We start from the raw sequence: 24,583 nt of genomic DNA, 5'->3' as shown, positions 1-24,583 counted from the left end.
CATACTCATGCAGCAACCTAAGCCAGTGCACCACCTACCCCAGCCACCCTCGGTTTGGGCAGCCTAGAGCCTCCCCACGGCAAAGGGGGTGCAGACTGGCCCGGTATGCCCTCTAGCAAGTCAAGAGGCCCCTTCCTGTGGTGGAGAAGGCGCTGTGGGCCGCGGGACCCCTTCCCAACGAGAACCGCCTTCAGCAGGCAACAGGTCTACCTAAAACCACATGCTACCAAGGGCCAGCAGGTCTACCCATAAGCTCCCCATTACCGCGGGGTAACATGTATACCCACAACCCCACATTACCGACGGGAGAACTACTCTACCCACAACGCCACGTTACTCCTGGGGCTCCCGCCCAGGCCTGCGACAACACGGCCGGGGCACCCTACAGCCACCCCCCTCCCGCTCCGCGGGGCCCGGGACACCCCAACATCCCGCTCCCTCCCCGGCAGCGGGAGGAGGGGCGCAGGCAGCCTCAGGACCGCGCCGGGAGGCGGTCCCGCCCCGCCCCGCCCCGCCCCGCAGCGGGCACCTGGCGCACTGCGCATGCGCCGCCGCCCCGCCTGCTTGTGCGCGCGTGAGCCCACTCGCCCGCCGTGCGGCTGCTTTCGTCGGCAACTGTTCTGTCCCCGCCGAGCTCCCGTCGCTCTTTCCGGCGCGGGCCCGGAAGCGGAAGCGGGAGCTGAGGCAGCGTGAGGAGATGGCGGCCCGCGGCGCTGCGAAGCGTGGAGCCGGCGCGGGTGCGGCCCGCGGTCCCGACCCGCAGGAGGAGCCGCCGCCGCCGCTTCAGGCCGTGCTGGTCGCCGACAGCTTCAACCGCCGCTTCTTCCCCATCTCCAAGGACCGGCCGCGGGTGAGATACCTTCCCCCGGCCGCTCCCGCCGCCCCGGGCCGGGAAGGGGCTCCCGGCTCACCCGGGCTGCCCCGGCGGCGCCGGCTCCTCCCGGGGGCCCGAGCGGGCAGGCCCCTAGCGCAGGGCGGAGCGGTCCGGCCGCGGACGTCCAGCCGTGAGCTCCTGGGCCAGGGCTGGAGGGAGGCGAGGCGCCCGCGGCGCTCCCGGCACGTACCGGGGTGCTGCTGCGCCGCCCGCCGGGGATCGGGGCGGCCCCGCCACCGGGCGTGAACGGGAGCCGCTGACCGGTCCTTCTCCTTCGGCGGAGTTTATGCGCCCCGTCGGAGAAGCGGTGAGGACTGAAGTACTGTGTCGGTGCTGTTTGCTCTTACATATGGTGCAGCAAACTGCGCTGTTTGCTTTTCACTCACTGCTGATGCAGCAGCAGGTTTGGACAGGCTTCTTTCTGGTAAAGTAGCAAATTCTTGGTCTGTATCAGCAGCAGTGAAAAAGAATATTGCCAGCAAAAAGGATGGGAAAAGCACTTTAATTATTTAGATCAGAAGGTTGTATGTTAAAGGAGAGCATGCTTCTGTAGAATTTAGGTCTGAGCAATTATTTTACCTCACCTGCTGATTATGATTGAATGCTTGCAGTGTTCATAATTATACATGCGGGCTCAGACCTGAAACAAAACACCATCAAAACTGGATCAAAGAATAGTATGAGATCCTCAGTTATGAATCAGTAAGTCAGTTTAAAAGTGTGGCATGAATCTCAAGTCAAGGGAATACTCACTTCACTTTAGGGTCTTTTGTTTTGCTTTTTTATTCCAGAGACTCTTAATTGTTGTGGCTTCATCATTCGTGTCTGACAGGTTTTTCTTGTAGCAGTTAAAGCCAGAGTCAGGGAATCAGCGCTCTGGAATTTTTTGATTTTTTTTTTTTTTTTGTCTCTGTCACTTATTTGAGTTTTCTTGCAGAATTTTAGGTGTGATAACCTTACTTCTCTTATGCCTTCCTTTATAAAGTGAAGATGATTCTAACTTCCCCTATGGAACATCAGGAGGTAGCTCTTACTGCTTAGATCAACTTTGAAAATTTTCATTGAAAGGAAGTATAGCAGTTATTCACCTTTCTATTCTGGCAGTTTCCTGAAGCTAGAAGAAGCTGATATTGAGCTACAGTGTGTTTGTTCAGCTGTCTCTCCATCTATTTTTTAGGCTCTCCTACCTATGGCAAATGTGGCCATGATCGACTATACCTTGGAGTTCCTAACAGCAACTGGAGTGGAAGAAACTTTTGTTTTCTGCTGTTGGAAGTCAGCTGAGATAAAAGAGCATTTACAGTAAGGATCTCTTCTCCTTTCTTTTTAGCTTTATCATGGAAAGGATTCTTCCATCAACCAATAAGCCTCCCAGGTCTTAGATTGCACTAATTCTTCTACTGATGAAAACTGCTGCCCAAGGCTAGGGACTCCCTTTCAGTAGATGTCTCCCAGCACATCTCAAACAAGAACATTCCTCCTGTGAAGAAGTGGAGTTGTGCAGTATTTTAAAAGGGTTGTTTGGGGATTACATTTCTTATTGGCATTTATGTCTTTGCCTAAAAGAAGTGCTTTCCTGGATAGCAGTGTAATTTATAGTACCACACTTTACTAGCCTTCTGCTGTGTCTCAGTGATCAGTGCAGCGTATTGAAACAGTTCTCATTGAAAGCATCTTTTACCTCTGCATGCTGCAGGTTCACATGCTGAAGAGAAACATGCAGTCTTTTCTCTTCCCTGCTTGAGAGAAAACTGCTTTCAGAGGAAAAAATTCTGGGTTGGGTGTAATCTTTCCTTTTCCTCTGTCAAAACTTTGCTCACAAAAAGTCCAGTTTCCTAAGTTTCCCTGAGCTGTAATCTCAAAGTCTTATTGTCTTCAGTTCTTTCTGCTCTGTGCACATGATGAGATCTCTGCCCACTGATAATGTGCTCATTGTGATAGGATTCTTCCTGCATGCACTTATGGATGTGGCATGCGCTGGGTCACTATCCAGTGTATCCTCTGTAGGAGTATTCCTTTTATGCTTTCCTGATGTGTTTTTCTCCTTCCAGAAAGTCCAAGTGGTGCCGCCACACATCTCCCAACACGGTGCGCTTTGTGACTTCTGATCTGTACCGCTCCCTTGGTGACGTGCTACGAGATGTTGATGCCAAGTCCCTTGTCCGTTCTGACTTCATCCTTGTCACTGGGGATGTGGTGTCCAATTTCAATATATCCAGAGCCCTGGAAGAGCACAAGTAGGTGTTGAAGGAAGCACGTCTGGCTGGTGTGCTGACTCTGGAGAGTGTAACTGTCTGGAGAGTGACTTAAAATTCTGCCCTTCCTGTTCAGGTTGCGTCGTAAGATGGAAAAGAATGTTTCTGTGATGACGATGATTTTCAAAGAGTCCTCGCCTGGTCACCATGCCAGGTGCCATGAGGATGACATCATTGTTGCTATGGACAGTGCCACAAACCGTGTCCTTCACTATCAGAGAACCCAGGGGCTGAAACGCTTCCGCTTTCCTATGGTGCGTCTGGCAGGTGCAAAAGAGCTGTGAAGCAGCTCGCCTCAGGGAACCCCTCTTAAAGTGAGGGCTGGGGAGCTCTGCTTATCCCTCTTTTGGAGGAGCAGGTGGTGGGAAGTGATGCTTGGTAAACTTTTTTACACCTTTGATCCTGTCTAAGAGAGTTTGAGGCTTGGTGAAACTGTGCTGGAACATGCATATTGGGGACTCATTTTGGAATTTGAAGATAGGGTAGACATGCTTTTCTAAAAATGCAGTTTTCTGCATTTATTCCATTCATATTCTGTGTATAGAACAAGGGAGGTAGAATGGGAGTGGAATAACAGTGGGCATAAGGGGCAGTACCTCCTATCACTATCTGACTACTCCTGTCCTGCGCTGCTCCCCAAAAAAAGGGCTATGGGTTCTACTAATATGCAGCCAGTGAAATGCCTGTGAAGGCACTTTCTCCATTAAGATAAATGGTAATTTTGTTTTGCTCAGCTCGGAACTGAGGCTGAGTATGTCATTTTCATCCCCAAATCAGTAATCCCTAGACTATTTTTCTCCTTCAAACGAAAGTCCTTTTTAGCTTCAGACAGTGATATGTTTTAAAAAAAAAAAAAAAAAGCCACACAAATCCACAGAGGGTGTGGAAGCTATGAACACTGTATTTTCATTTATTATGTTCTTTGTGTATTTGTAGCTCCCAGCAACTAAGGTAAGGAGCCTTGTGGAGGAAAAGTGATTGTTTGAAGTACGAGCTTTTTCTTGGAGAGCTGCACTGTGTGGGAGGGTGCTCTGCTGATTGACACAACTCTGTGTGTGACCAGACTGTGCCTGCTAAGCCTGTGTCTCAATGTAGGTCATAAACTAGCTGCAGTTCTGGAGAGAGAAGTCTAATAATTCAGTCAATTTCAATCAATATGATGCCCCAGGCTCATAAAGTCTTTTCGGATTCAATACTGCATGAGGCACTCAGCTTGTCTGAATTTTCTCCTCTTTCAGAGTCTGTTCCAGAGCTTGATTGAAAACGTCGAGGTGCGCCATGATTTGCTGGATTGTCATATCAGCATCTGCTCTCCACAGGTGAGCTCTGCCTTCCCGAGGGCCTGGAGTGCAATCCATTTTGCTCCCTCAGTGCTGCTGGTGTGCAGGAGGAGCATGCACCCTTGGTGCACCGAGTCTGAAAACCAGAGCTGCCGGTTGTGCTCCATGACTGAGCTGAGTGATCATGTGGCACTGCTCCATGGACTGTGGGAGCTCAGTCAGTATCTGGTATCCCCCAACCACAGAATCACAGAATAGTTGAGGTTGGAAGGGACCTCTGGAGGTCATCTGGTCCAACCCCCCTGCTCAAGCAGGGTCAGCTAGAGCAGGTTGCCTAGGACCACGTCCAGTCAGGTTTTGAATATCTCCAAGGATGGAGACTCCACAGCCCCTCTGGGCAAGCTGTGCCAGTGTTTAACCACCCTCACAGTGAAGAAGTGTTTTCTTATGTTCAGACAGAATTTCCTCTGTTTCAGTTTGTGCCCTTTGCCTCTCATCCTGTCACTGGGGCACCCCTGAGAAGAGTTTGGCTCCGTTTCTTTACACCCTCCCATCAGATATACACACGCATTGATAAGATTCCCCCCAAGCCTTCTCTTCTCCAGGCTAGACAGTCCCAGCTCTCTTTGTCTTCATACAACAGATGCTCCAGTCCCTTAAGTATTTTCATGTCCCTTTGCTGGACTCGCTCTGATATGTCCATGTCTTTCTTGTCCTGGGGAGCTGAGAACTGGACCCAGCACTCCGGATGTGTCTCACTGGTGCTGAGTAGAGGGGAAGGATCACCTCCCTCAACCTGCTGGAGACACTCTGCCTAATGCAGCCCACTCTTTGCCATGAGGGCATATTACTGGCTCATGTTCAACTTTGTGTTCTCCAAGACCCCCAGGTCTTTCTCTGGAAAGCTTGTCACTCAACCCCTTGGTGACAGGCAAATCTAGACAGTGTACACATCAGTAGATTGAATGGCCAATTTGGCACGGGATGAAACCATACTGGAAAGTAAGCGACCTCACTTTGAGTATGGTAAAGTCTATGGAGCAGAGGTGATGGCTATGCTATGGATAGTGTCAGTACTTGCAAGCTAGTACCATGTTAGGATAATTTTCATGGTTATTCCAGCCTGGGCTTGCTAACATCTCTTCTGCATTCAAAAAAGAGATGGTCTATAGGCTTTTTTTGACTACAAAGCTAGGCTGGGCTGACTGCTTAGAAATGTTAAAACAATGTTTTGCCCCTTCTGAAAACCAGAACCTGTTCATAGCCTACTGTAGGAGGAAGAGATGGGAGAGTCAACACTCCTAGCAGAAGGAATCAAAGCTTTATTCAAGGCAAGAGCATCACTTTCCTATATAATATAACTCGTCTCTCTGAGAACCAATGAACAGCCATTAATTATCTGGCTTCCTCAGCAACATTTTCTGCTGATTATATTATTTCCTTGCATTTTATTCCTGGCAGGTGGCTGAGTTGTTTACAGACAATTTTGATTACCAGACACGGGATGACTTTGTGCGTGGTCTGCTGGTGAATGAGGAGGTAAGGATAGGGACGGTACAAGGGAGATCATTTTACCTTGCGCTGGGGAGTCCTCTAACATATTCCTGTCCACTTCTCAGATCCTGGGGAACCAGATCCATATGCATGTAACGACAGAACAGTATGGTGCCCATATATGCAACCTGCTTATGTACAAAGCTGTGTGCTCTGATATCATTCGGCGCTGGGTTTATCCTTTGACTCCAGAAATGAACTTCACTGATGACAAGAATCAGAGTTACACCCATTCTAAACACAACATCTACCGGGGGGTGGATGTTAGCCTCGGCCACGGCAGTGTACTGGAAGAGAACATCCTCATTGGGCAGGGGACGGTCATCGGCAGCAACTGCTTCATAACCAACAGTGTCATTGGGCAGAACTGTAGGATAGGTGAGTACCAGAATGGGGGAACATGCTGAGGCAAGGCACAAGTTGTTGGGCTTTTGTTTTTAAAGTGCATTTGGCTCTGAGGGAGGATACTAGGTGGGTGTTACATGGTGACATCTAATGGGAAGAAAGGAGAAAGGCTTTGTTTTCCAGTTGGGGAAATAGATTAAAGTTCCAGGGTACCGTAATGATGCTGAAAGGCAGAAGTCACTTCATGCAAAGGAAGGAGATATTTCAGCATCAGAGAGTGCGTGTCCCTTACTGACCTAGACTTACCACCCGCTAACATCCTGCAAGTGAGGAACCTCCATGCTCGTTTTTGTGAGCTGCTTCGTACCCCTTCTTCCTATCCTTGGCTGCAATTTTGTTTGTGATTTGACCATATCTGTGCAAAATCAGGATGTCAGTTGTTACTACCAACTTGCTGAATTTCTGTAGAGAAAAAACTCCTCTTTTAGCTTGGAGTAAGAAACGGTTGTAGGCTGATAAAGCTAATACATATATTTTTTTAATGTATAACATCCATCACACATCAAGGGCATTGTTTAGTCCTGAATTCAATGAATAAGATGCTTTCTAGTGGACTCAGCGGTGTGGGAGAGCAACAACCTGCCTTGCTCAACTTATTTGTGCTTGGTGGTGTATAACAGGTGACAGAGTCATTTTGGATGGAGCCTTTCTCTGGGACAGAGTTCACATAGCAGATAATGTGGAGATCTGTCATTCCGTTATCTGTGATGAAGCTGAGGTGAAGGAGAAAGTAAAGCTAAAGCCTCGCTGTGTCCTCTCTTCTCAGGTGAGCTGTGTTTGTCTGTTCTGCTTTCTGCTTTCTCTTGGCAGGTTACTAGACTTAAAGCATTGGAACGTACCAGAATAGAGGGCTATTTCAGGCCTTTTCTTCAGGGTGGGGGCTATGCTATTGCTCCCATCTTTTTCCTCCTTCAGGCAGTTTGGCTAGGGCCTAGCAGTGCTGATGTTTTCAGTTATGCTTGTTAGACCCTCCCTTGGAATGGCTTGTCCAAAGCAGCTATTGCCCCTGCTGGTGGAGGTACAAGGGGGCATTCAGGATATTTCTTCCCTAAGGCATGTTGTACATATTTACAGGTAGTAGTAGGTCCTGACATCACTCTCTCTGAGGGCACAGTGATCTCTCTGCACCCACCAGATGAGGAGGAAGAGGATGAAGACCAGTTCAGTGATGATTCTGGTGTGAACAAGATGGAGAGCAAAGTGAAATTGAAAGGTACGAGAGTGTCTAGCTCCATGGGCTCAGGCTGCACAGAACACTTTGCCCTCTGTGATCTTTTGGGGTCTTTCCCTCCCCTGTTCTAGACTCTCCAATACCAGCCTGGAGGTTAGTGCTGTGTTCAGCTTGGAACATGTGTGTTTTCAGTAGGGCAAGCAAGGCTATATCTGACTCAGGTTGGACAGTGAAGTGTACCTCAGTAACCTAGCATTAAAATTTGCAGAGACTGAGCTGTTTTCCATTTTTCTTAGAGGAGGAGCCTCATAGGAGATGATAAGCTGAAGCTGGAAGAGATGTCTTGTTCAAGGCAGGATGAAAGATTTATGTCCTTGTACCTGGACTGTGTCCAAGGACTTTGTTCTGGTTGAATATTGTTTCTTTCAGTCCAAGTTTGTTGAAGGATCTAAACATGGTGAGGTGGGTGTTGCTGCTGTAGAGGGGAGCAAGTAAGCCACTTGTCAAGGCAAGTGGGAAGATAAAAGCTGAAATCCACGTGCATCTGTGGGAAGCCCCTCTTAATGAAGAGTATTCAGGGACAGTAGCGTGTGGGTTATAGCAGTCTATTTCAGGTTTGCCTGCAAGCAAATCCAGTACATCCATTTCATTCTAATCACTGTGTCTTTCAGGTTACAACAAAAAGGATGTGGGTTCAGAGGGCAGAGGCTATCTCTGGAAGGCGGATGACAAGAATGAAGAGGATGAAGAAGAGCAGAGACAGAGCCTGTGGGGTGAGGAAAAGTTCAGTGCAATCACCTGGGGATGGACAGATGTAGACCTTCTGTGTCAGTGGGACTTGCTGAGTGGGACGCTGGTAATTGCGTCTAGAATAAGAAGGCACTATGTGGTTCATGAGATGAAGAAAAGTTTTTCAACAACTGCAGGATAAACTTCGGTTATTGGTAGATAGAAGTCTCTGGCACAGAAAACCCTGGAGAAGGAATAGATTTAAAACTAAACAAGTGGGTTAGCAGTTGCTCCTGTTCTAGGAGGTTTGGACAGAAAGCCTAAATTTAGGAAGGGGCAAGAGGTGATAAGCTGCAGTAAAACTCTGTAGCTTTGTGCACACTGAAAGCCTGATGGGTGCCAAAGTGAGAGAGTCTCCAGGGAGTGAACTAAAAATACTGCCTGGGCTCTATGAAGCAGGCTCGCCTCCAGATAACATATTTGTATGGGGGAGTGAGGTCAGAAGACACAGGTTACTTCTGGAAAGGAGATGTTGGACCAGATTCTCTCTTTCTGTGCTTTATGAAAGATGGTTATTTTATCTTTGATTTGCACCAACACACATAGCCATCTGTGCTGTGAAATGCACGTCGCAGGCTGCTAGGCCCTCCCTTGGAGGAAATGTGTTTTGGCTGTTCTGGCTACTGCTGGTTTTCTTCTGCTAGTGACTGATTATGCTAATGTTGCTCCATCGTGAGTCAGCAGTCAGGGCGAGATGCATTTGCTTCTGTCCCTGCCCTTCGCTGTCTGTCTGCAGACTTTTTAAAGAAAGTCCCATTATTCTAGTGCCAGCTGTAGCGTTCCCTCTGCAGCAATTCTTACCATCTGAACCTGTAAATAGAAACTCTGTTGCAAGGACAGATAGTCGCTGACTTGGTTGAGAAGCCCCTGGGACACCTGGTTCCCAACCCATACAACAGCTGCAGCTTCTGAATGTTGAATGCTTAATCTTCTGTTCTTTATCAGGCCCAGCCCTGCATTCAGAGGAAGAGAGCGAGTCAGACAGTGACCTGAGCTTGGGCTCTGAAGAGCCAGACAGTCGGACTGCATCCCCTCAGTTGGATGACATCAAAGGTGAGAGATGGGGCTGTGGAGAAGGAACGGTGAGTCTACAGGTAATCGGGAATGAGATCTGTGCTGCTATCTCTAAGTGCACTGGAAGGGCAGTGAGTTGCTACACTGTGTTTGCCTTTTGACCTCGCTTCCTAGCATTTTCTACCATGTTCATTAATATTCCTTGTATTGCTATTACATATAAACCCAAGGCATCAAAGGGTGAGAAGCTAGAGAAAGACGCTCCATCTTTCTCACTCATGATCATGGGGTCTTTGTGAAAATGGCCTCCCTTAGTTCTCTCTTTAAGTGGCAGTGTCACTGCCTAAACTTCCAAGAGGTTGCGTAAAGGCCCAGCAGAGCTTCCCTGCCTGGACAGCTTTACTGCTGTAATTGTATGGGAGAACTAAATTTCCTTGTAGGAGCTGCCTCTTCTGCGAAATATGTTTTTTGTTTTGTGTTTTGCTCTGTTAAGCTTATGTGGATTTGAAAGGGGTTCAAGCTAAACTGGAAAAAAAAGGAGGAAAAAGAAAAGCCTTTTTGCACTAAAGTATCTGTCCGAAGGAAATTAAACCAATAAATTGTAGATTTAAATTCACATCTTTGGTTAAGGGAAGGTGAGGCTTGTCTGAATAGGAAAGGCTAGAGTGTGAAAGTATAATAGAAGCACTGCTCTAAAAGGTTGCAAAGTGGATGGAGCAATGACCTCTAGTAGATCTTTTCTTTTACCTGAGTTATACCAGTATTTATAGGTATAGTTGAACTGGGTTTGCACTAGCTTATGGAAAGCAAATAGAGACCTGTGTCAAATGCTTTCTTTAAGGATATAGTTTCTTCAGTAACTAAAGAGTTTGAAGAATCAGCACTTCTCCATCTCCTCTCTAACTACTTGTCCTTTTTTTCATTAGTTTTCCAGAATGAGGTTCTGGGTACATTACAGAGGGGCGAAGAAGAAAACATTTCCTGTGACAACCTGGTCCTGGAAATCAACTCTCTCAAGTGAGTGTTCACCTAGGGATTCTGAAGAGTTGGATTTGACAGCAAGTCTAGAAAGAAAAGAAATCACATGAATAGCCATGTCTGTTTGTTGCACGTTGTTTTTGCCAGTAGTAGAGCATGAGAAATGTAGATGAGAGATCATGACTGAATGATGACAGAAGTTGATGGAGTCAGCTGTATCTATAGCCTCCTCGGTCATTAAGCTTTTCCAGCCTGGTTTCTGGAACAAGAGATTTAATTGCTACTGGGTAATTGTGAACTGAAGAGAGCAAGTACGTTTTTGGCACAAGTTGCATATAAGTTCATGCAGGAGCCACTGCTCTGTGCACTGTAACATTCAACCAGTTGCCTGCAGCTGTGACTGCTGAGGTGTGGCTTGTCCACTCTGTTTACACAGCAGGAAGTCTAGAACACAACACTTTTACCTAGTATTTCTCAAATACAAACCTGAGTCCGTTATTTTATGCAACAATCTTCACGCAGCACTCTAGTGAATGTGAGGGTGCTGCCCCTTGCAGCAGCTTGTTCCAGTGTGATAGCGGATTTTCAGGATTGGTCTTTCACAAGGCCTGTTGCAATGCAAGGTGTTTTAATTGCATGAATGTTTGGAAAAAAAGTCTGGAAAATGCAAATCAAACCTTCTGTTGGGTCTCTGGAAGGAACAGTAGTGTGCAGAGATCAGGCAGTGTGAAATGTATTTTTTCTGACTCTTTTTCTTTGCAGGTACGCCTATAATATTGGCCTGAAGGAGATGATGCAAGTGCTTAGTAAAGTGATCCTGGAGTTCCCATTGCAGCAGCTGGATGCAAATTTGGACTCTCAAAACTATTTCTCAGCATTACTTCCCGTGAGTGCTCCTCTATTTAACTCTTCTTGAGGCTTGTGTCCTAGCGTGTAGGAGTTGGTTTGGATCCCCCAGATACTTCCTAGCTGAGGAATCTTTGCTTAGGCCTGAAGCCACTTGAGGCTCCCTAGTTTGTGAACCTCTTTGTCTTCTATGGAACTAAAAGCAAACTGAAACTATTGTATCTGCTTGACAGAACTTAGCTGAGATTGTAGGTGTTGGGAAGTCTTATTCCAGTAGCTTATGGTTATTTCCGTCTCCTGTGTGTGATAGTAGAAGTGTATAACTTTTAGAAGAGATCAGAGAGAGACTGTTAGAGGTGTCTTTATAGGCTTGCATTCCAGGAACCCGATTCCAAACCATCATGAGTCCAATCCCTGGGGCAGCAGGGAGCGCTCCTCTCCCAGTGGGATCCTTTCCAAGGTGTCACTTGTCTGTGTACTGTAAGTGGTGCCAATTTTTTCCAGCCAAATGCAGAGGCAAGATCTTGCTGTCTTTGAGTGAAGATTCAGAATTTTGTTGTGTCTCTAGAGAGACTGGGGTATAATTGGGTGAGAGTGATTTCTATTTCCTGACTTAAGGGAGACGAATCAGGATAGGATCTGCTTAAAAAGCAGGCAGTCTCATCTTAATGGCTTTGTTGATCCAAACTGAAGGCAGTGTAATGACTCTGTCTCCTTGCTGTAGCCCATTTGCGCATTTTGACTTTGCAAACTCCACAGCTTACAAAGGTGCTTTATCAGAATGAATGGATCTTGCACCTGTTTGGGAAAGACTAATTTAAATTCCTTAGGAGACAGATAAAAATAGGACCACTAGACATCTGCATCATCCTTTCTGTGAGGAACTATGTGCTTTCAATTGATGGGAAATGGTGGAAAACTGACTCTTCTTTATGTAGATGTAAGCATGGCACTTAATTCATATCCTGGATGTGTGGAGATGCCTTTAGTAGGAAACTAACAGCAGTGAACTGTTCAGCTGTCCTAATGAGATTTTGCTGTCCACTCCATTTATATTCTGCTTACTTTTGTTCCTTTTCCAGTCTGTCTTCTTGAATAAGATGTACTGTCCTGGAAAAAGAGTTGAAGGAGGAGGACTGAGGAGAATCTTAGAGCAGATAGTAGACTAAGTGGAAAGTGCTACGTCTAGACAGCAGGTGGTGTGAAGCTGGTAGCTGTGTAGGAGGTTTTCATTCCAGCTAAAATAAATCTCCTAGATTGGGCTCCTAATCTAGCTTGAGTATGACAGGAGAACTTCACTGCAGGATCCAGGCAGAGGAGGTTCTGATCTGAGATAAGGGTTACTATATAAATGCTTAATGTTAAGTATCCTTGCCCCCCAGAAAAACCTTTGAAGCTAAATACAATGAAAAATATATGAAGGGCTTACATCTGGATAACTTTGTCCGTATATATTTCATCATAGGAAAGCTGGTGCTCAGAAAGGGAGGCATATGTGGCATGTGCATTTATGAAACACAAATCATTATTAGATTTATCAGAGGAATCAAGTGTCAAAGCAATTGACCAACATGGCAGCCAGCTTCTCCAAATGCTCCTGTGTAAAGAACAGCCAGCAAGTTTCTTAGAATATGCTTCTATGGGAGAATTTCCTGCTTCAGTGTCTTTACTGCATGCAGAATTGTTTGTGCTGGGTTCCCCGTACTGAGATCAGCCAGAAGACAGTATCCTGGTGAAGAAGACTCAATGTTCAATTGCAAACACAATGTTAGTCACCGTTTTAAAAACCCAATGTGTCTGAGTTGAGACATGCCTCTAATATAGGCAGTGAATCAGCATTCTAAGACTTATTAAATAGACATTAACAGTCTTCCTGTGCAGCAGCTTGTGTGTTTTTACCAACTGTACTCTGAAGAGACTAATTCTTCAGGCAGAGCATGTGTGTTTGTACAGCATCTGAAATCGTGGGTTCTCTGCAGCAAACGACTTGTGGTTGCCTAGTTGGTCAAAAATGCATTCCTTTAAGGTACAAGTACTTACTTACACCCTGAGAACCCCAAGCATTAGCTTTGTATGGGTTAGTGCAGAATGAAAGTGTGTGCAATATGTAGCTAACATGGCCTCAATTGATAGTTGTATTAGACTTGAGATCTGCTTCTACTGGTTTTCGTATGGCAAAGTGTTAGTTTGTACGAGACGGAAATGCTTACGTTCTCAGAGTGGTGAATACCAGAAACCCACTGAACTTCACAGAACTGTTTCACGTTTCTTGCTCTCTCTTTGTAGCTCAACTCCAGCTAAGGGATGTTAAAGGAAGATGGATTGTTTGTGTAAGAACGATGGTGGAGCCATCTCAGACAGCTCAGGAGGGGAAATTGTGGAAATGCCATAGTTATGATGTATGGTTTGACTTGAAACCACAGTATGTGTTCTGAAGGGCTGGCCCCTGAGTATGAAGCTCATAAGTTTTGCAGCAGTTTTAGGAAACAAGCATCCCATAAAGGATATGCCTGTGGGTATTTTTCAGATGAAACAAGAAGGCCTGAGAAACAGCATTATCCAGTTTGATGTCTGTGAGGCATCTTGTTTGGCTCTTGAATAAGTTGTAAAGCAGAGATGGTACAGAAAACCTCATCTTTTCCTGAACTGCAGGCATGATTTAAGTGAACATGGCTGAAGTCACTGTCAAACTGAAGGTTGTTCTTCTGTTGTCGCTGAAGATGACATCAAACAAGGCTACGTAGGTGAGGATATCTAAAAGGAACTGAGGGAGGCAATGTAGCAGGTCGGCTTGCTCAGTAAGCCAGAGTCCGTGCTGCAGCCCAGCAGCTAGTGTGTGTAGTGCACCTCCTTTGATTTCTGTTAGGAGCCCTACTCTTTCACAAGGTAATGCAAGTGAGCCCAACATGGGATCACTCGTTTAGGTGATCAAACAGAGATCTCTGCTTTCACTGAACCAATTTATGGTAGTCAGCACAAGTACTGTGTTACAGTGCAACAGGTTAGAATTATAGCTTTGTCCCTTGTGCTTCACGCATATTTCGTGACAGTGTCCTGTGCTGGAGGAGGAGATAAGAGGCTCAGTGCTGAGACTGTTCGTCTCACAAAAGAAAAGAGGACCAAACCTCTTTGAAGATGAAGCCGATGCAGCATCACTGACCAGGTCTGTGCAAAATGAATCAACACGTAGGAACTTACTGTTGCCTTCTCTAGACCATAAGTTGTTTGGAGGAGTTATCCAGCTATAGTCAAAAACTGGAAAGTTACGATTTTGTCCATGGGTCCCTTGGTCAGGTGTCTCTTCACATTTTTCGGTCCTCTGTCCATCTAAAATAGTTGCGAGTCTCTAACTCTCCAGTTCAGGCTTTCGTGAACACTGCGTCTCTAGTCTTACAGGCTCACAGGTTCTGTGGGGCTGAGCCCTTCTTTCCCCATTAGCACCAGTTGGTACAGTGCATGTTCTTGACCTGAAATGGTGCGTTTTTTCTGTGCCTTTCCCAGCAGTAGGCATACTGGATGGAGTCCTGGGGTTGTGAGTGTTTATAGCTCTGGTTTCTTTATAACTTACTTGCTTTTAGAAACTCCATAACTTCCACTTATAATTCTGTTAGAATTGTGCCTGCTTATGATTTTAAAATGTTACCAGAAAGGTATTGTGAAATATTTCTTGGCCTGAAAGGAACTTGCTAGGTCCTTTCCTGTATCTGAGGCGAAGAACTCTGAGGGAGAATAAAATGCAGGAGATGGTTGTAGGGGAGAGAAGAGTGTTTAGGATTAAGCATTTTGCTAGAGGTTGAAATACTTCTTGGAAATATACTGTGCAGCCCTCAGCTTTTTTTGTTGTGATACCACGATGATTAGGACCGTTCTGTGTTGTTACTGTTGTTCCTCGAGCCGGATGATGTACTGCGCAGATCGTTCTGTTTGTATTGATCCCGTTCTTTGTTCCTGCTTGGGGCATGCAGATTCCAGCAGGGCTGTGGTAATAACAGATGTGTCTTGATGAAGTGATGGATTGTAGTGCTATGGAGCCATTCTGCAATATTTCCCACTACAGGCTACCTTGATAGTCCACACTAGCTTGGGTACTAGCTCTGCTGTTTGTCAATGGAGCTGTCCTGCTGGCTGGGCTACTGCCTCTCAACAACTGTCCAAAACAGAGTAACGCTGATTAACCCAGAATATGTGACGCAGGGCTGCTTCCTCACACCCCAAATCCCTGAGAACTGCCTGTTTCCCTTCAAAACAGACCAAATCAGTGTGCTCTGTAGGGAGACGCTGTGCTGAAGGCATAGCAAGACAGCGTATTGGTATGAGTGTACCAGGGATGTAGTCTCGGGGTGCCTGCTGTTGAATTAACCTATTTAAAAAGAAGTGGAACTTTGACTTAATTTCCTACAATGTGTTCATGGGACAGTCTGGTCATAGTGTGGTGAAACAGAAATTTTTGTGCCTTGTTCTCCTAATTCTGATACCTTTAAAACTTCTATGGACAGGACTATAAGTATTTTTATTACCTCCTATCCCAGGTCCTGGTCAGTCTGTGCTGCTTTGCAGAGCTTTTGCTGCTGCCTGCTTTTCAGATGTGTGCAATGACTGAAAAAGCTGTGGGGACTTGGCCAGAAATACTGTTTAAAAAGGCAGCACCAAAATCATTAAACTAAAGGCTTCATCAAAAATAAGCCTTGGAGGAAAGAATTGAGCTAATGGTTAACAGCTTCTTGTCCTTCATCTTTCCTGCCTAGTCCCTGCAGCAGACTCCAGGATCCAAACAAGCCTGTAGACACACAGCAAAAGTATGGCTTGTCTGTGGGTGTTTTTCCCGTTATGTTCCAGGTTTTGGGGTGGCTGTCTTGCGCCGTCCACTTTTACTCAGCTAGTAATTAATTATGCTGGCACTATCTTTTTCTCTCTGTTCTTATTTGTTCTGCTGCTTTGAAGGAAAGTTCCACTGAAATGTCAGCTGCTCTGTGAGATGAATGTTGGAGTTGCGTGTATGTACCTCTCCTTATCAGTCTGCTGTGAAGTGATTTTCTTTGAGTACCAAACTCCATTAAACATTTATTGTGGCAATCTAGTATTCCATCGAGATAATAGAAACCAAGGCAGTTATCTGACACTCTCAAAGCTGCCTAGTAATACCAGGTCATATCTGCACATGTGAACCTTAATACCATCTGTTTGATGGACAGAGGGGAGCAAACATGCTAAGTGGTCAGGTAAAGCTTTTCTTAAAATGCCTCCCTGGCTCAGTTTTAGTGCAGCACAGCTGAGAAACTGGGCTGAATGCACACGTCCACATCATAGCTCAGGAACTTTTCTTCTGTGTTTTCCTTCTGCAGCTGTTGAAGAACTGGACCCCGCTGTTCAAGAACTACATAAAACGGGCATCGGATCACTTGAATGCCTTATTTGCCATTGAGGAATTCTTCCTGGAACATGACAGCCTTTGCACATCGATAGCTAAAGTGAGTTTCTGCCCCCACCTCTGCGGATCTGTTTTTGCTAGATCCATGATGAAATGCATCCTGTTTGCTTCATCAGCATGTCTACTTTAGAGGAGAGAAATTTGGTGCCTCAGAGGAGAGGGCATATGGAAAATTCATCTATAACAATTGCTTTTAAAAAAAAGTGTTCTGTGACTGCCTGTGCCTCTGAGTGAGCACAGCTGAGGGTGAGTATTAATTACCAGTATGCAGCCTGAAGGGAGCTATTATTTTGCAGCTTTTAACCTAGATGCCCTTGTTGTGTGGTGCTGGAAGAGACGTGAGGCCAGGGGCTTGCTTTAGGAAGAGCTTTACTTCCTTTGTCTCCCCATGGTTTGCGAGATCTAACTGCCAAATAATTTACCCTACTTTACGGCGCAAAGTTGGGAATAAGGGCAAGATTTCCTAGTTAGGCTGAGCAAGTTGTGAAACTGGGAATAAAGGGGAGATGAAATGTGGCTTAATACTCATCTCTCTTCTCAGAGTTTTCAATATATTTTCCCTCCTACCAACTTCTTCAAGTTTTTCATTCCTGGATTCTTTCTGCCCTATCACACGGGGAACATTTGACTTGGATCTTAAGTCTTTCCCTTAGCAATGTCTCAGGAAGCCCCTGTTTCTTTTGGAAGAGCTCTCCTAGAATCATGCTTAACCCTCAGTTCCTCAAGAAAGAGGAATCATAACTTGTGCTACCAGTGCTTCTGGCTAATGGCAAGCACTTAGCATGGACTGGAGCCAAGTCTTCAGCTTGGTAAGCCAAAATGTCCTTGAATTACAGCAATTGTTTGGCATGTGTCCATTGTTCTAGGGGCCTGGGCTTCCCTGGAGGCTGGGAACTGAAGTGACACTTTATATTTGGAGTTGGCAGCCAGCTTTGTCAGTGCTCTGCCGCAAGGACTCCAACTGCAGAGTGCCTGCTCAGCTGGAGCACAAAGGCACCCTGAGAAAGCATGATTGCATCTTACCCTCGCCGCACTGGGCAGGAGTTTGAGCTGATGAATGACCAATTGCTTTGACACCTGCCATAAGGCACTGTTAAGAGAGGACTGACAGGAGGAAGGAGCCTGGGGCAGGGCTGGCTTGATTCATGCTCTTCTCTGTGTATGCTACAATTGCACATATCTGGGCTTGCATAAGTGTTTCTTGTTATAACTGCTTTGGGGATGGGTTTTGGGGTGCTTTAAAGTGAGAACTCAAGTTACTTATTGAACTGATGTCCTCTGTGGGTCTTTTGTTGCCCACAGCTCTTAATCACGCCCTACATCCCCAGAGCAGAAGCTGATGAGGCTTGAACTTAGACTCATTATATGTCATAGCATCTAACTATCAATCAGAAGCATAAGGCTTGGCAGGGGAAGCACAGTTATTTCTAACAATAAATGCAGAATGAAAGAGACTGAGCCCCTTCTTTTGAAAATAGAGTTGGGAGCCACAGGCTACATGCAAACCTTGTGCTTAGACATAAGCTAATCCTGAAAGAGTTGATAGAGATCCCTGTTGCTCTTTTCTAATTGTGGCAGGTGTTGATGACGTTTTACCAACTGGAAATCCTGGAAGAAGATGTAATTCTCAATTGGTTCTCTCTGCGGGACACGTCTGATAAGGGAAAGCAGCTCCGTAAGAACCAACGGGTAAGTCCCAAAGGTGTAAAAATGATACACGAGCTGTTGAAAGAAGCTTCAAGTGGAGTTCAGTGCCACTGTCTCCTTCTGTGAAGCAGCTGCCATTACATGGTAGGCCAGTAATGCACCGTGCATTGAATGCTGTGCAACACAACTTTGTTCTCCAGAACAGATGTCTCTGTGAGTTCTGCCATAATCAGCCTGCATTGTTTGGATGAGGAATGGAGGTAGTAGGAGAGAGGGATGGCTTTTAGTGGGCTCTCTATAGCATGAGGCCAGCACTTTCTGCAGTAACAGCACAGCTTCTGTAAGCCAACACCCATTTCAAATGGGCTTTAGGCCAATGCCCTATGTGCTGGCCTCATGCAATTCCTTTGAAGTTTTCGTTCCTGGCTCACCAGTCTCTTTGCATATATTCCTAAGCATTTACAGTACTCAGTAGTTTCATTTGGCTTGTGTTGTAAGGAGCATATAAACTTCCCCTCTCCATCAGGCAGAACTTTGTGCTACAATTTGGCTGAGCCCTGTTCCAGTTCTCCTCCCTGGGTTTGGAAGAGGAGGAGGGGGGAAAAATCCATCTCTGAAGAAGTCCCACTTTGTTTAAAACGTATGCAAAGTCAACTCTTAGCAGCTGAAAGCACTGCTGACCTATACTTATTTAAGCCAGGTTAAAAGGTAAAATGAGCTGCCTTCTTTATAGCAATCTGTCGGAGTAGATTTTTCCCAGCAGTAGCTTTCCTAACATGCCTTAGCTAAGGTGCTGCTGTCATCTGTCCTCCCTTGAGCTCTGGAGAGAACAACTATCTCAAACTTGCATCTTCTCACTGAGTGTTTCAGGGACTGCCTGATTGGAGAAATCTCCTTCAGGAATCCAGTGAGCCTAGATTACCCATGGCATCCTAGCTGTTTTTCATTTAAACTTGTGTGTGTGTGTGTGTGTGTGTGTGTGTGTGTGTCTCTCTCTCTCTCTCTCTCTCTCTCCCTCCCTCCCTCCCTCCCTCCCTCCCTTAATCTGCATGTTTTCATGTCTCCTAGAAACACCCTTCCTTCTTGCCTGTGTGTGATCATGGTGCTCACTGATACGGTGTAGCTATTGAGCATTCCAAGCATCTGTTTGGTGTCACTTGTTACCCAATTACATTTTCTTCTCTGTGCAGCTCCAGAAGTTTATCCAGTGGCTGGAGGAGGCAGAAGAAGAGTCGTCTGATGGCGACCAAGACTGACGTGGTGGCTTGGCATGAAAAGAGGCACTCTCGCTGCCTTTCTGGGCCGAGTGGGCAGGGCAAGATCAATGCCAGTGCATGGTGTGTAGATGTGGGGCCTGACATCAGTGACTGACAATCCCAGCGTTAATTATGTTGTGCATTCCCAACTCTGCCCCTTCCTCCCTCCCTCACTTGCCCAGAGGCATCTTATGTTGGATGGTTGCAGCACAGTGCAAAAACCATAAGGGACAAGCAGGGGGTGATGATATCCAGAATCACTCTGGAGCCTGGGTATGGTATACTATAATCTATTTCTTGGGAGCTCCTTGCTTCTAATATAGAGGGAGCCAATGGAGGCAAACATGTACAAACCCCTTATAAATCTAACCATTGGGGTTTGTGGAAATATGGTCATAAAGCTAAGTTATTTGGAGTCACTGTTGCTTCTGGAGCTAAGAGAACTCCTGCTGAAGAGACACTGGCAAGGTTGGTAAGTAGGAGTGTATGGATTAGGATCTGGAGTGCAGGACTGGGAGTTGGGAGTTCCCAGTGCCTGGAGAAAATGCAGTTGTCTGAGGATGCCTAAGGCATTTTGCAGCCTGGAAGGCACTTCTGTGATCTTTCCAAAAGGGAGAATCTCTTGCCATCTGCTGTGCTAGGATTTAACACAAGATTGCACAGCAGAGTTGGTAAAATCACGTCTTTTCCCCCTTCTGTAGAACAGGGATAATATGTGCTCAGCTCCCCCACTGGCAGGGGTTGGCTAATAAAGGATGTGCACTGGTCAGCGAAATGCTGTATGGATCACTACATCCTAGATGTGATCTGTCTTCTGTGCGTCCCCAGCTTAGCAAACACAGTGTTTTAGAAGTGTCTGTTTCTTTATTTTTTATTTTTTAAAGGGAGCAGAGATGCCTGGCTCCTCCTGCCACACCAACAACATCCGTGTTTTGCTCTGGGGCCCCTGACCACACTGGCTGCTTTAAGAAAAATGCAAGTTCCTAGGTTCTGCTCCAGTCTGAAAAGAAGCGAATGGTATTTCCTTAGGTAGCACATTCTTTGTGTTTCCACGTGAGTTAAGTTATACATGTTTGCTTACTCAAAATGTGCATCCTCTTATTTATTTGAAAACTTCCCCTCCCTCAGGTGGCAGGGAAGTGCTGCAAGCCTGTTGTAAAGGTCAGCAGCTGCAGAGTAACTCAGCAGGCAGCAAGAAACAACTCTGGCGTGCTCTTGCTGGCATGGACAATGCGTGGTTGCGATAAGGCCCTTAGGAACAGCCTTCTTGGAAGTGTCACTGTGCTGTGTTCTTCCCTGTTCTCATCAAGAACAGTGGAAAAAATACACAGCGAGGATCAACTTTTGTTGATAGGGGGGTTGTATTGAATGTGCTGACCTTGCCTCTGCCCCTTCAGAAGGAGCATGGAATAAATCCCTTGGGGGAAATGCACTGGAGCTGCCCACTCAGGATATTTACTTGGCCGTTCCGTGGTGCCACAGTTGCCAGTGAGGGGACAGTGTTGGATGCTCGAGGCCAGGGATACTGCCTCTTAAACTGATGTTCAGGCAGGGCGATCTTGTGCGCTTGCAGTATCAGTTGCCAGGATCGTGCGTAAATGCCCTTGTTTTCTGACATTGCAAACTCAGTCTTGTAAATGTTGGGGAAATAGTTGGTATCTGAATTTTCTGTATCTGACAATATTTAATTCAGGGAGCAAATAAAAAATATCCTGGTGTGAGTGGCTTGTCTGCTTTGTTTGAGTTTGAATTGTATGTCTCCAATTGTGGCACGTGCCTGAGCAGAACTTACAGGTAAGCTAAATAACACATGGCTACTTTTCCCTCAAGAGATTTCACGCACGTAATAGGCAGGTAGGAAATTGGCACCCCATTGAATTGGCATAAATGTTCAATGCTAGCTCGTGACCTCACTGTCTACAAATAGAGAACAGTTTTATTAAACTCCTGAACTTCAGAAACCCAAAATGGTGCAGTTTGTTTTTGTACAGGATTATGTTGCAAAGATGAACCTTAAATCCTATGAAACCTGTTATCCTTTGCCACAATGAGAATTAGTGGGAATGTTGGCTTATATGTGCTGCACCATGCCCTCCTGGTGTTGGAGAGTAAGAACTGGTGGAGAGGGGGAAGGGCAGCTACAAAGCTCTCTTTAAAATTCCTGAGTCTCACAGCTGGTTTATAAATGCTTTTAAAATCTGACTGGACAGCTTGGGTATTTTTTGCTTTTGCAATATAAAGCTGGTTTAATAAAATTAGTTTAAGCTGGTTTAAAAAATAGGTTTAAGCTGTAATTCCATAAATGGCTTTTTTGTGAGAGGTTCTTGATTCTTTGTGCCAAGTAATAATTCCACTTTTGTGTTTTCCATGTTCCTGACTCCTTTGCTTCATAGTGGCCAGCTTGTTCATGGTGTGACCCACTTGCTTAGCCAGGGTTTGAGATCAAAGGTGGAATGTTACGCTATGGCCAAATACCATTATCCTTCAGGACTTGGTAGTGTGTATGGTGGGGGCTATTTTATAGGTGCTGAGACTCCCTTAGCAAAGAAGGAAACTGTTCAAAGTGAAATACTCAGCATTGCCCAAGGTGGAGTTCTGGCACAGTGCAGCATCCATATTTTTAAAGGGCAGATAAATGTATACCTTGTTAAAGAAGCATTTTTTGCTTAAGTGTAGGGTGGGCTTGATGCTTTCTGTTGCTTTTGGTCAGCAGTTATATTTGGCTGGAACAGTAGAAATGCCTTTGGGAGCAACCTTGACTGTGCAGTCCTTGTTATCTATCTTTTTGAGCAATGAAAGTAGATTCATTCTTTGCAGGGTTTTTTTAGTTTGCTTTGTTTTTCCCCCTAAGGCCAAGAACTGTCAGAGTGGTCATCTTGTCTGGCATCCCATCTAACAGGGATGGATGGATGGATGGATTTCACCTGGTGGTTCCTGTAGTGAGCCCATAACTTCAGCTGAACAATAGTGTGCTTAAAAAAAAAAAAAAAAAAAAGGCGTTGCTTAAAGGTGTAAGTGATGGAACTCAAGTACGTCCATCTCCGCATCAGGCTGTTCTGAGCAAGTTTCCAGGCACTAAAGCGCCTGGGGCCCATTTACAGTGTAGGGAGAAGCAGTGCTTATCAATGCTGTGACTTTTAAATGTAGATATAAGCCAACAGGCTGTTGAGAAACTGTTCCTTGTGGACCTAGACTGCCCAGCCTGGTCCCTTACTGCTAATTTCTTTGGCTCTGTGTTCTTTACCTCCATTCATTAAGAGTGAGTCATACTTCACAAGACTTCTGCAGGCAGTTAAATCCATCTATCAGCTGAGTGTATTCAATCACTTGGCCTGTTTAAAAGAAAAAGGGCAGCTGTAATAATGTCCTTGTTACTGATGCAAGTGTGAGATTTGGTCTACTACAGCTCCGTGGGTGTGTGGCACTCCTTCTTTTACCTTGTAGCTGTATGCAGTCCCTTGTGAGCTCAGCACTTCAGAAAATTGCCCTTTTGGCAACAAAGGTGTCTAATGCATCTGACAGAGGCTCTGGTGCAGCCACAACTGGGCTCAAGAGCTGTGAAAGGGGACAAGAGAGTGGCTCTGGCTCTTATCAAGGGAAAACTGCTAGTATTTCACACGGGCCTAGCTTTTGCGGCAGGGAGGTGTTGCAAAAGGACCTTTACGTTAGCTCTCTGTCAAGTCCCAGGGCACTGACCTGCAAGCTAGCATTGCAGCAGCTGCCTCCATGCCTAGGCAGGGTGAGCAGGGCCTCCTGCGGCAAATTCCCTTTGCTCCAGCAAACAGCATCCCAGTTAGAGAAGCAACGATTCTGCTGTGGCCCTGAATAATGGGTTAGGGATGCCCTAAACCTGGAGGACAGCTATAGCAATTGACACAGCAAGAGGCAGGTTAAATTAAACCCTTCCATTCCTGTCCTGGATTCTTCTTTCCAGGTACACCAGCTTTTACTACAGAGCTCTGAGCATGAGAAAGTGACACTCTTCCAAGAGGCGCTGTGGAAACATGAGAGTTCCTCAAGTCTCTTAGAACTTCTGCTTACCTGGGGTCTTTTCTTGATACTTTTTTTTTGTCAGATTCTCAACCCCAGATAAGTGCTGGCAACACCTGCAGGGCTCTTCCATGCATGAGGCAGCTATTTAGCTCACATCTGCCTGCCATGGAGGTTGGCACTGCTCCCTGTAAGCTCCCTCTGCCCTTCCTCCTCCCCCAGGTGAGTCTGGCTCCAAGGCCTGGTGCTGTAGTCTCACACCCCGTAGGGACCTACAGCATGGTTCTTCCTCTGCCTTTGCTGTTCCTACCAAACCAGGTCAGTGTGAGGCTGTTCCTGCCCTGCCTGATGGTGAGTGTTTCCCAAGCTCCGTGTGGCCCCAGCTTTGCTCCCAGCTGCAGCTCCAGAAAACCACTGCTGGAGATCCCTCCCTCAGTGCCCCGTGGGGTGTCCAGAGGGGAAGCCAGCCAGCCCAAGACTGCTGGGGTGCAGAGGCAAGTCCTAGGGGTTGGGGTCACAGGGCTTGATGACTGCGGGTAGGAGAGCGTTAGGGTTTGGGGAGTAGCATGTGCGATGAGAGCGAGGATGAGGAGAGACCCATGGAGCCAAGGGGCTTTTAGAGCCCATATTGCCCAGTTGAAGAGGCTGCGGTATGGGGACAGGAGGATGCTCGTGAAGAGAGACGTGATGGTGGTGGGAGAGCTGCTTGGTGAGGAACTGAGGCTGGGGAAACTTGAAGGGGCACGGCAGTGCCTGCTGTCTGAGGATCAAGGAAGGGTTTGCGGGGTGGTGATAAGGGGCTGGAGAGGAAGGTGGCAGGGGAGCAGCGGGATCCTCCTGTGCCCCCTGCTCCATAAGCTGGAGTCCAGGAGCGCGTGGCTGTGCGCTGGAGAGGAGCAGGGCTCGGAGATGGAGGGAGGCAGGCAGCGGGGTACAGGAGCGCGCGGGGCAGGGTGACGCGAAGGCCGCGGCGGGTGCAAGAGGGGGCTGCAGCTGCGCGGGTGCCGGCTCGGGCTCTGCTCCGCCCCCCCCCCCGGGGTGCTGCACCCAGGGCGGGAGACGCCGGTCCGCCTGCCCGGCTCGGTGCGCGGCGCGG

General features: G+C 46.6%; 1 protein-coding gene across 4 annotated transcripts; it reads left to right on the top strand.

The window, feature by feature from the left end:
- Positions 1 to 555: 555 nt before the first annotated feature.
- EIF2B5 (eukaryotic translation initiation factor 2B subunit epsilon) lies at positions 556 to 21,218 on the top strand. 4 transcript variants are annotated; one of them, XM_026070869.1, is made up of 16 exons: positions 556 to 850; positions 2,052 to 2,176; positions 2,926 to 3,111; positions 3,206 to 3,383; positions 4,368 to 4,448; positions 5,871 to 5,948; positions 6,029 to 6,341; positions 6,989 to 7,134; positions 7,443 to 7,581; positions 8,211 to 8,312; positions 9,274 to 9,381; positions 10,269 to 10,359; positions 11,083 to 11,206; positions 16,509 to 16,634; positions 16,711 to 16,840; positions 18,173 to 18,261. In XM_026070869.1, exons 1-15 carry the CDS (start codon positions 698 to 700, stop codon positions 16,789 to 16,791), a joined length of 2,031 nt encoding a protein of 676 aa, XP_025926654.1. In that variant the 5' UTR covers positions 556 to 697; the 3' UTR covers positions 16,792 to 16,840; positions 18,173 to 18,261. The 4 variants fall into 4 exon arrangements, 3 of the variants coding, with proteins under 3 accessions (XP_025926654.1, XP_025926653.1, XP_025926656.1); XM_026070868.1 differs by lacking the exon at positions 16,711 to 16,840 and adding an exon at positions 19,432 to 21,218 and having other exon boundaries at positions 558 to 850; positions 18,173 to 18,283; XM_026070871.1 differs by lacking the exons at positions 556 to 850; positions 16,711 to 16,840 and adding exons at positions 1,037 to 1,181; positions 19,432 to 21,218 and having other exon boundaries at positions 18,173 to 18,283.
- Positions 21,219 to 24,583: the final 3,365 nt, after the last annotated feature.

Source organism: Apteryx rowi, unplaced genomic scaffold (assembly GCF_003343035.1).
Source record: "Apteryx rowi isolate R43461 unplaced genomic scaffold, aptRow1 scaffold_32, whole genome shotgun sequence".
Taxonomy (NCBI): Eukaryota; Metazoa; Chordata; class Aves; order Apterygiformes; family Apterygidae; genus Apteryx; species Apteryx rowi.
The sequence above is the reverse complement of the archived record's forward strand: the minus strand, read 5'-3'. Positions and strand labels throughout refer to the sequence as shown.

Bases quoted from the DNA above. Each gene is read 5' to 3' on its own strand.
- EIF2B5 (XM_026070868.1), top strand. From the start codon at position 698: ATGGCGGCCCGCGGCGCTGCGAAGCGTGGAGCCGGCGCGGGTGCGGCC. The intron at 3,112-3,205 runs GTAGGTGTTGAA...CTTCCTGTTCAG, and splicing joins AGAGCCCTGGAAGAGCACAA to GTTGCGTCGTAAGATGGAAA. The intron at 11,207-16,508 runs GTGAGTGCTCCT...TTCCTTCTGCAG, and splicing joins ATTTCTCAGCATTACTTCCC to CTGTTGAAGAACTGGACCCC.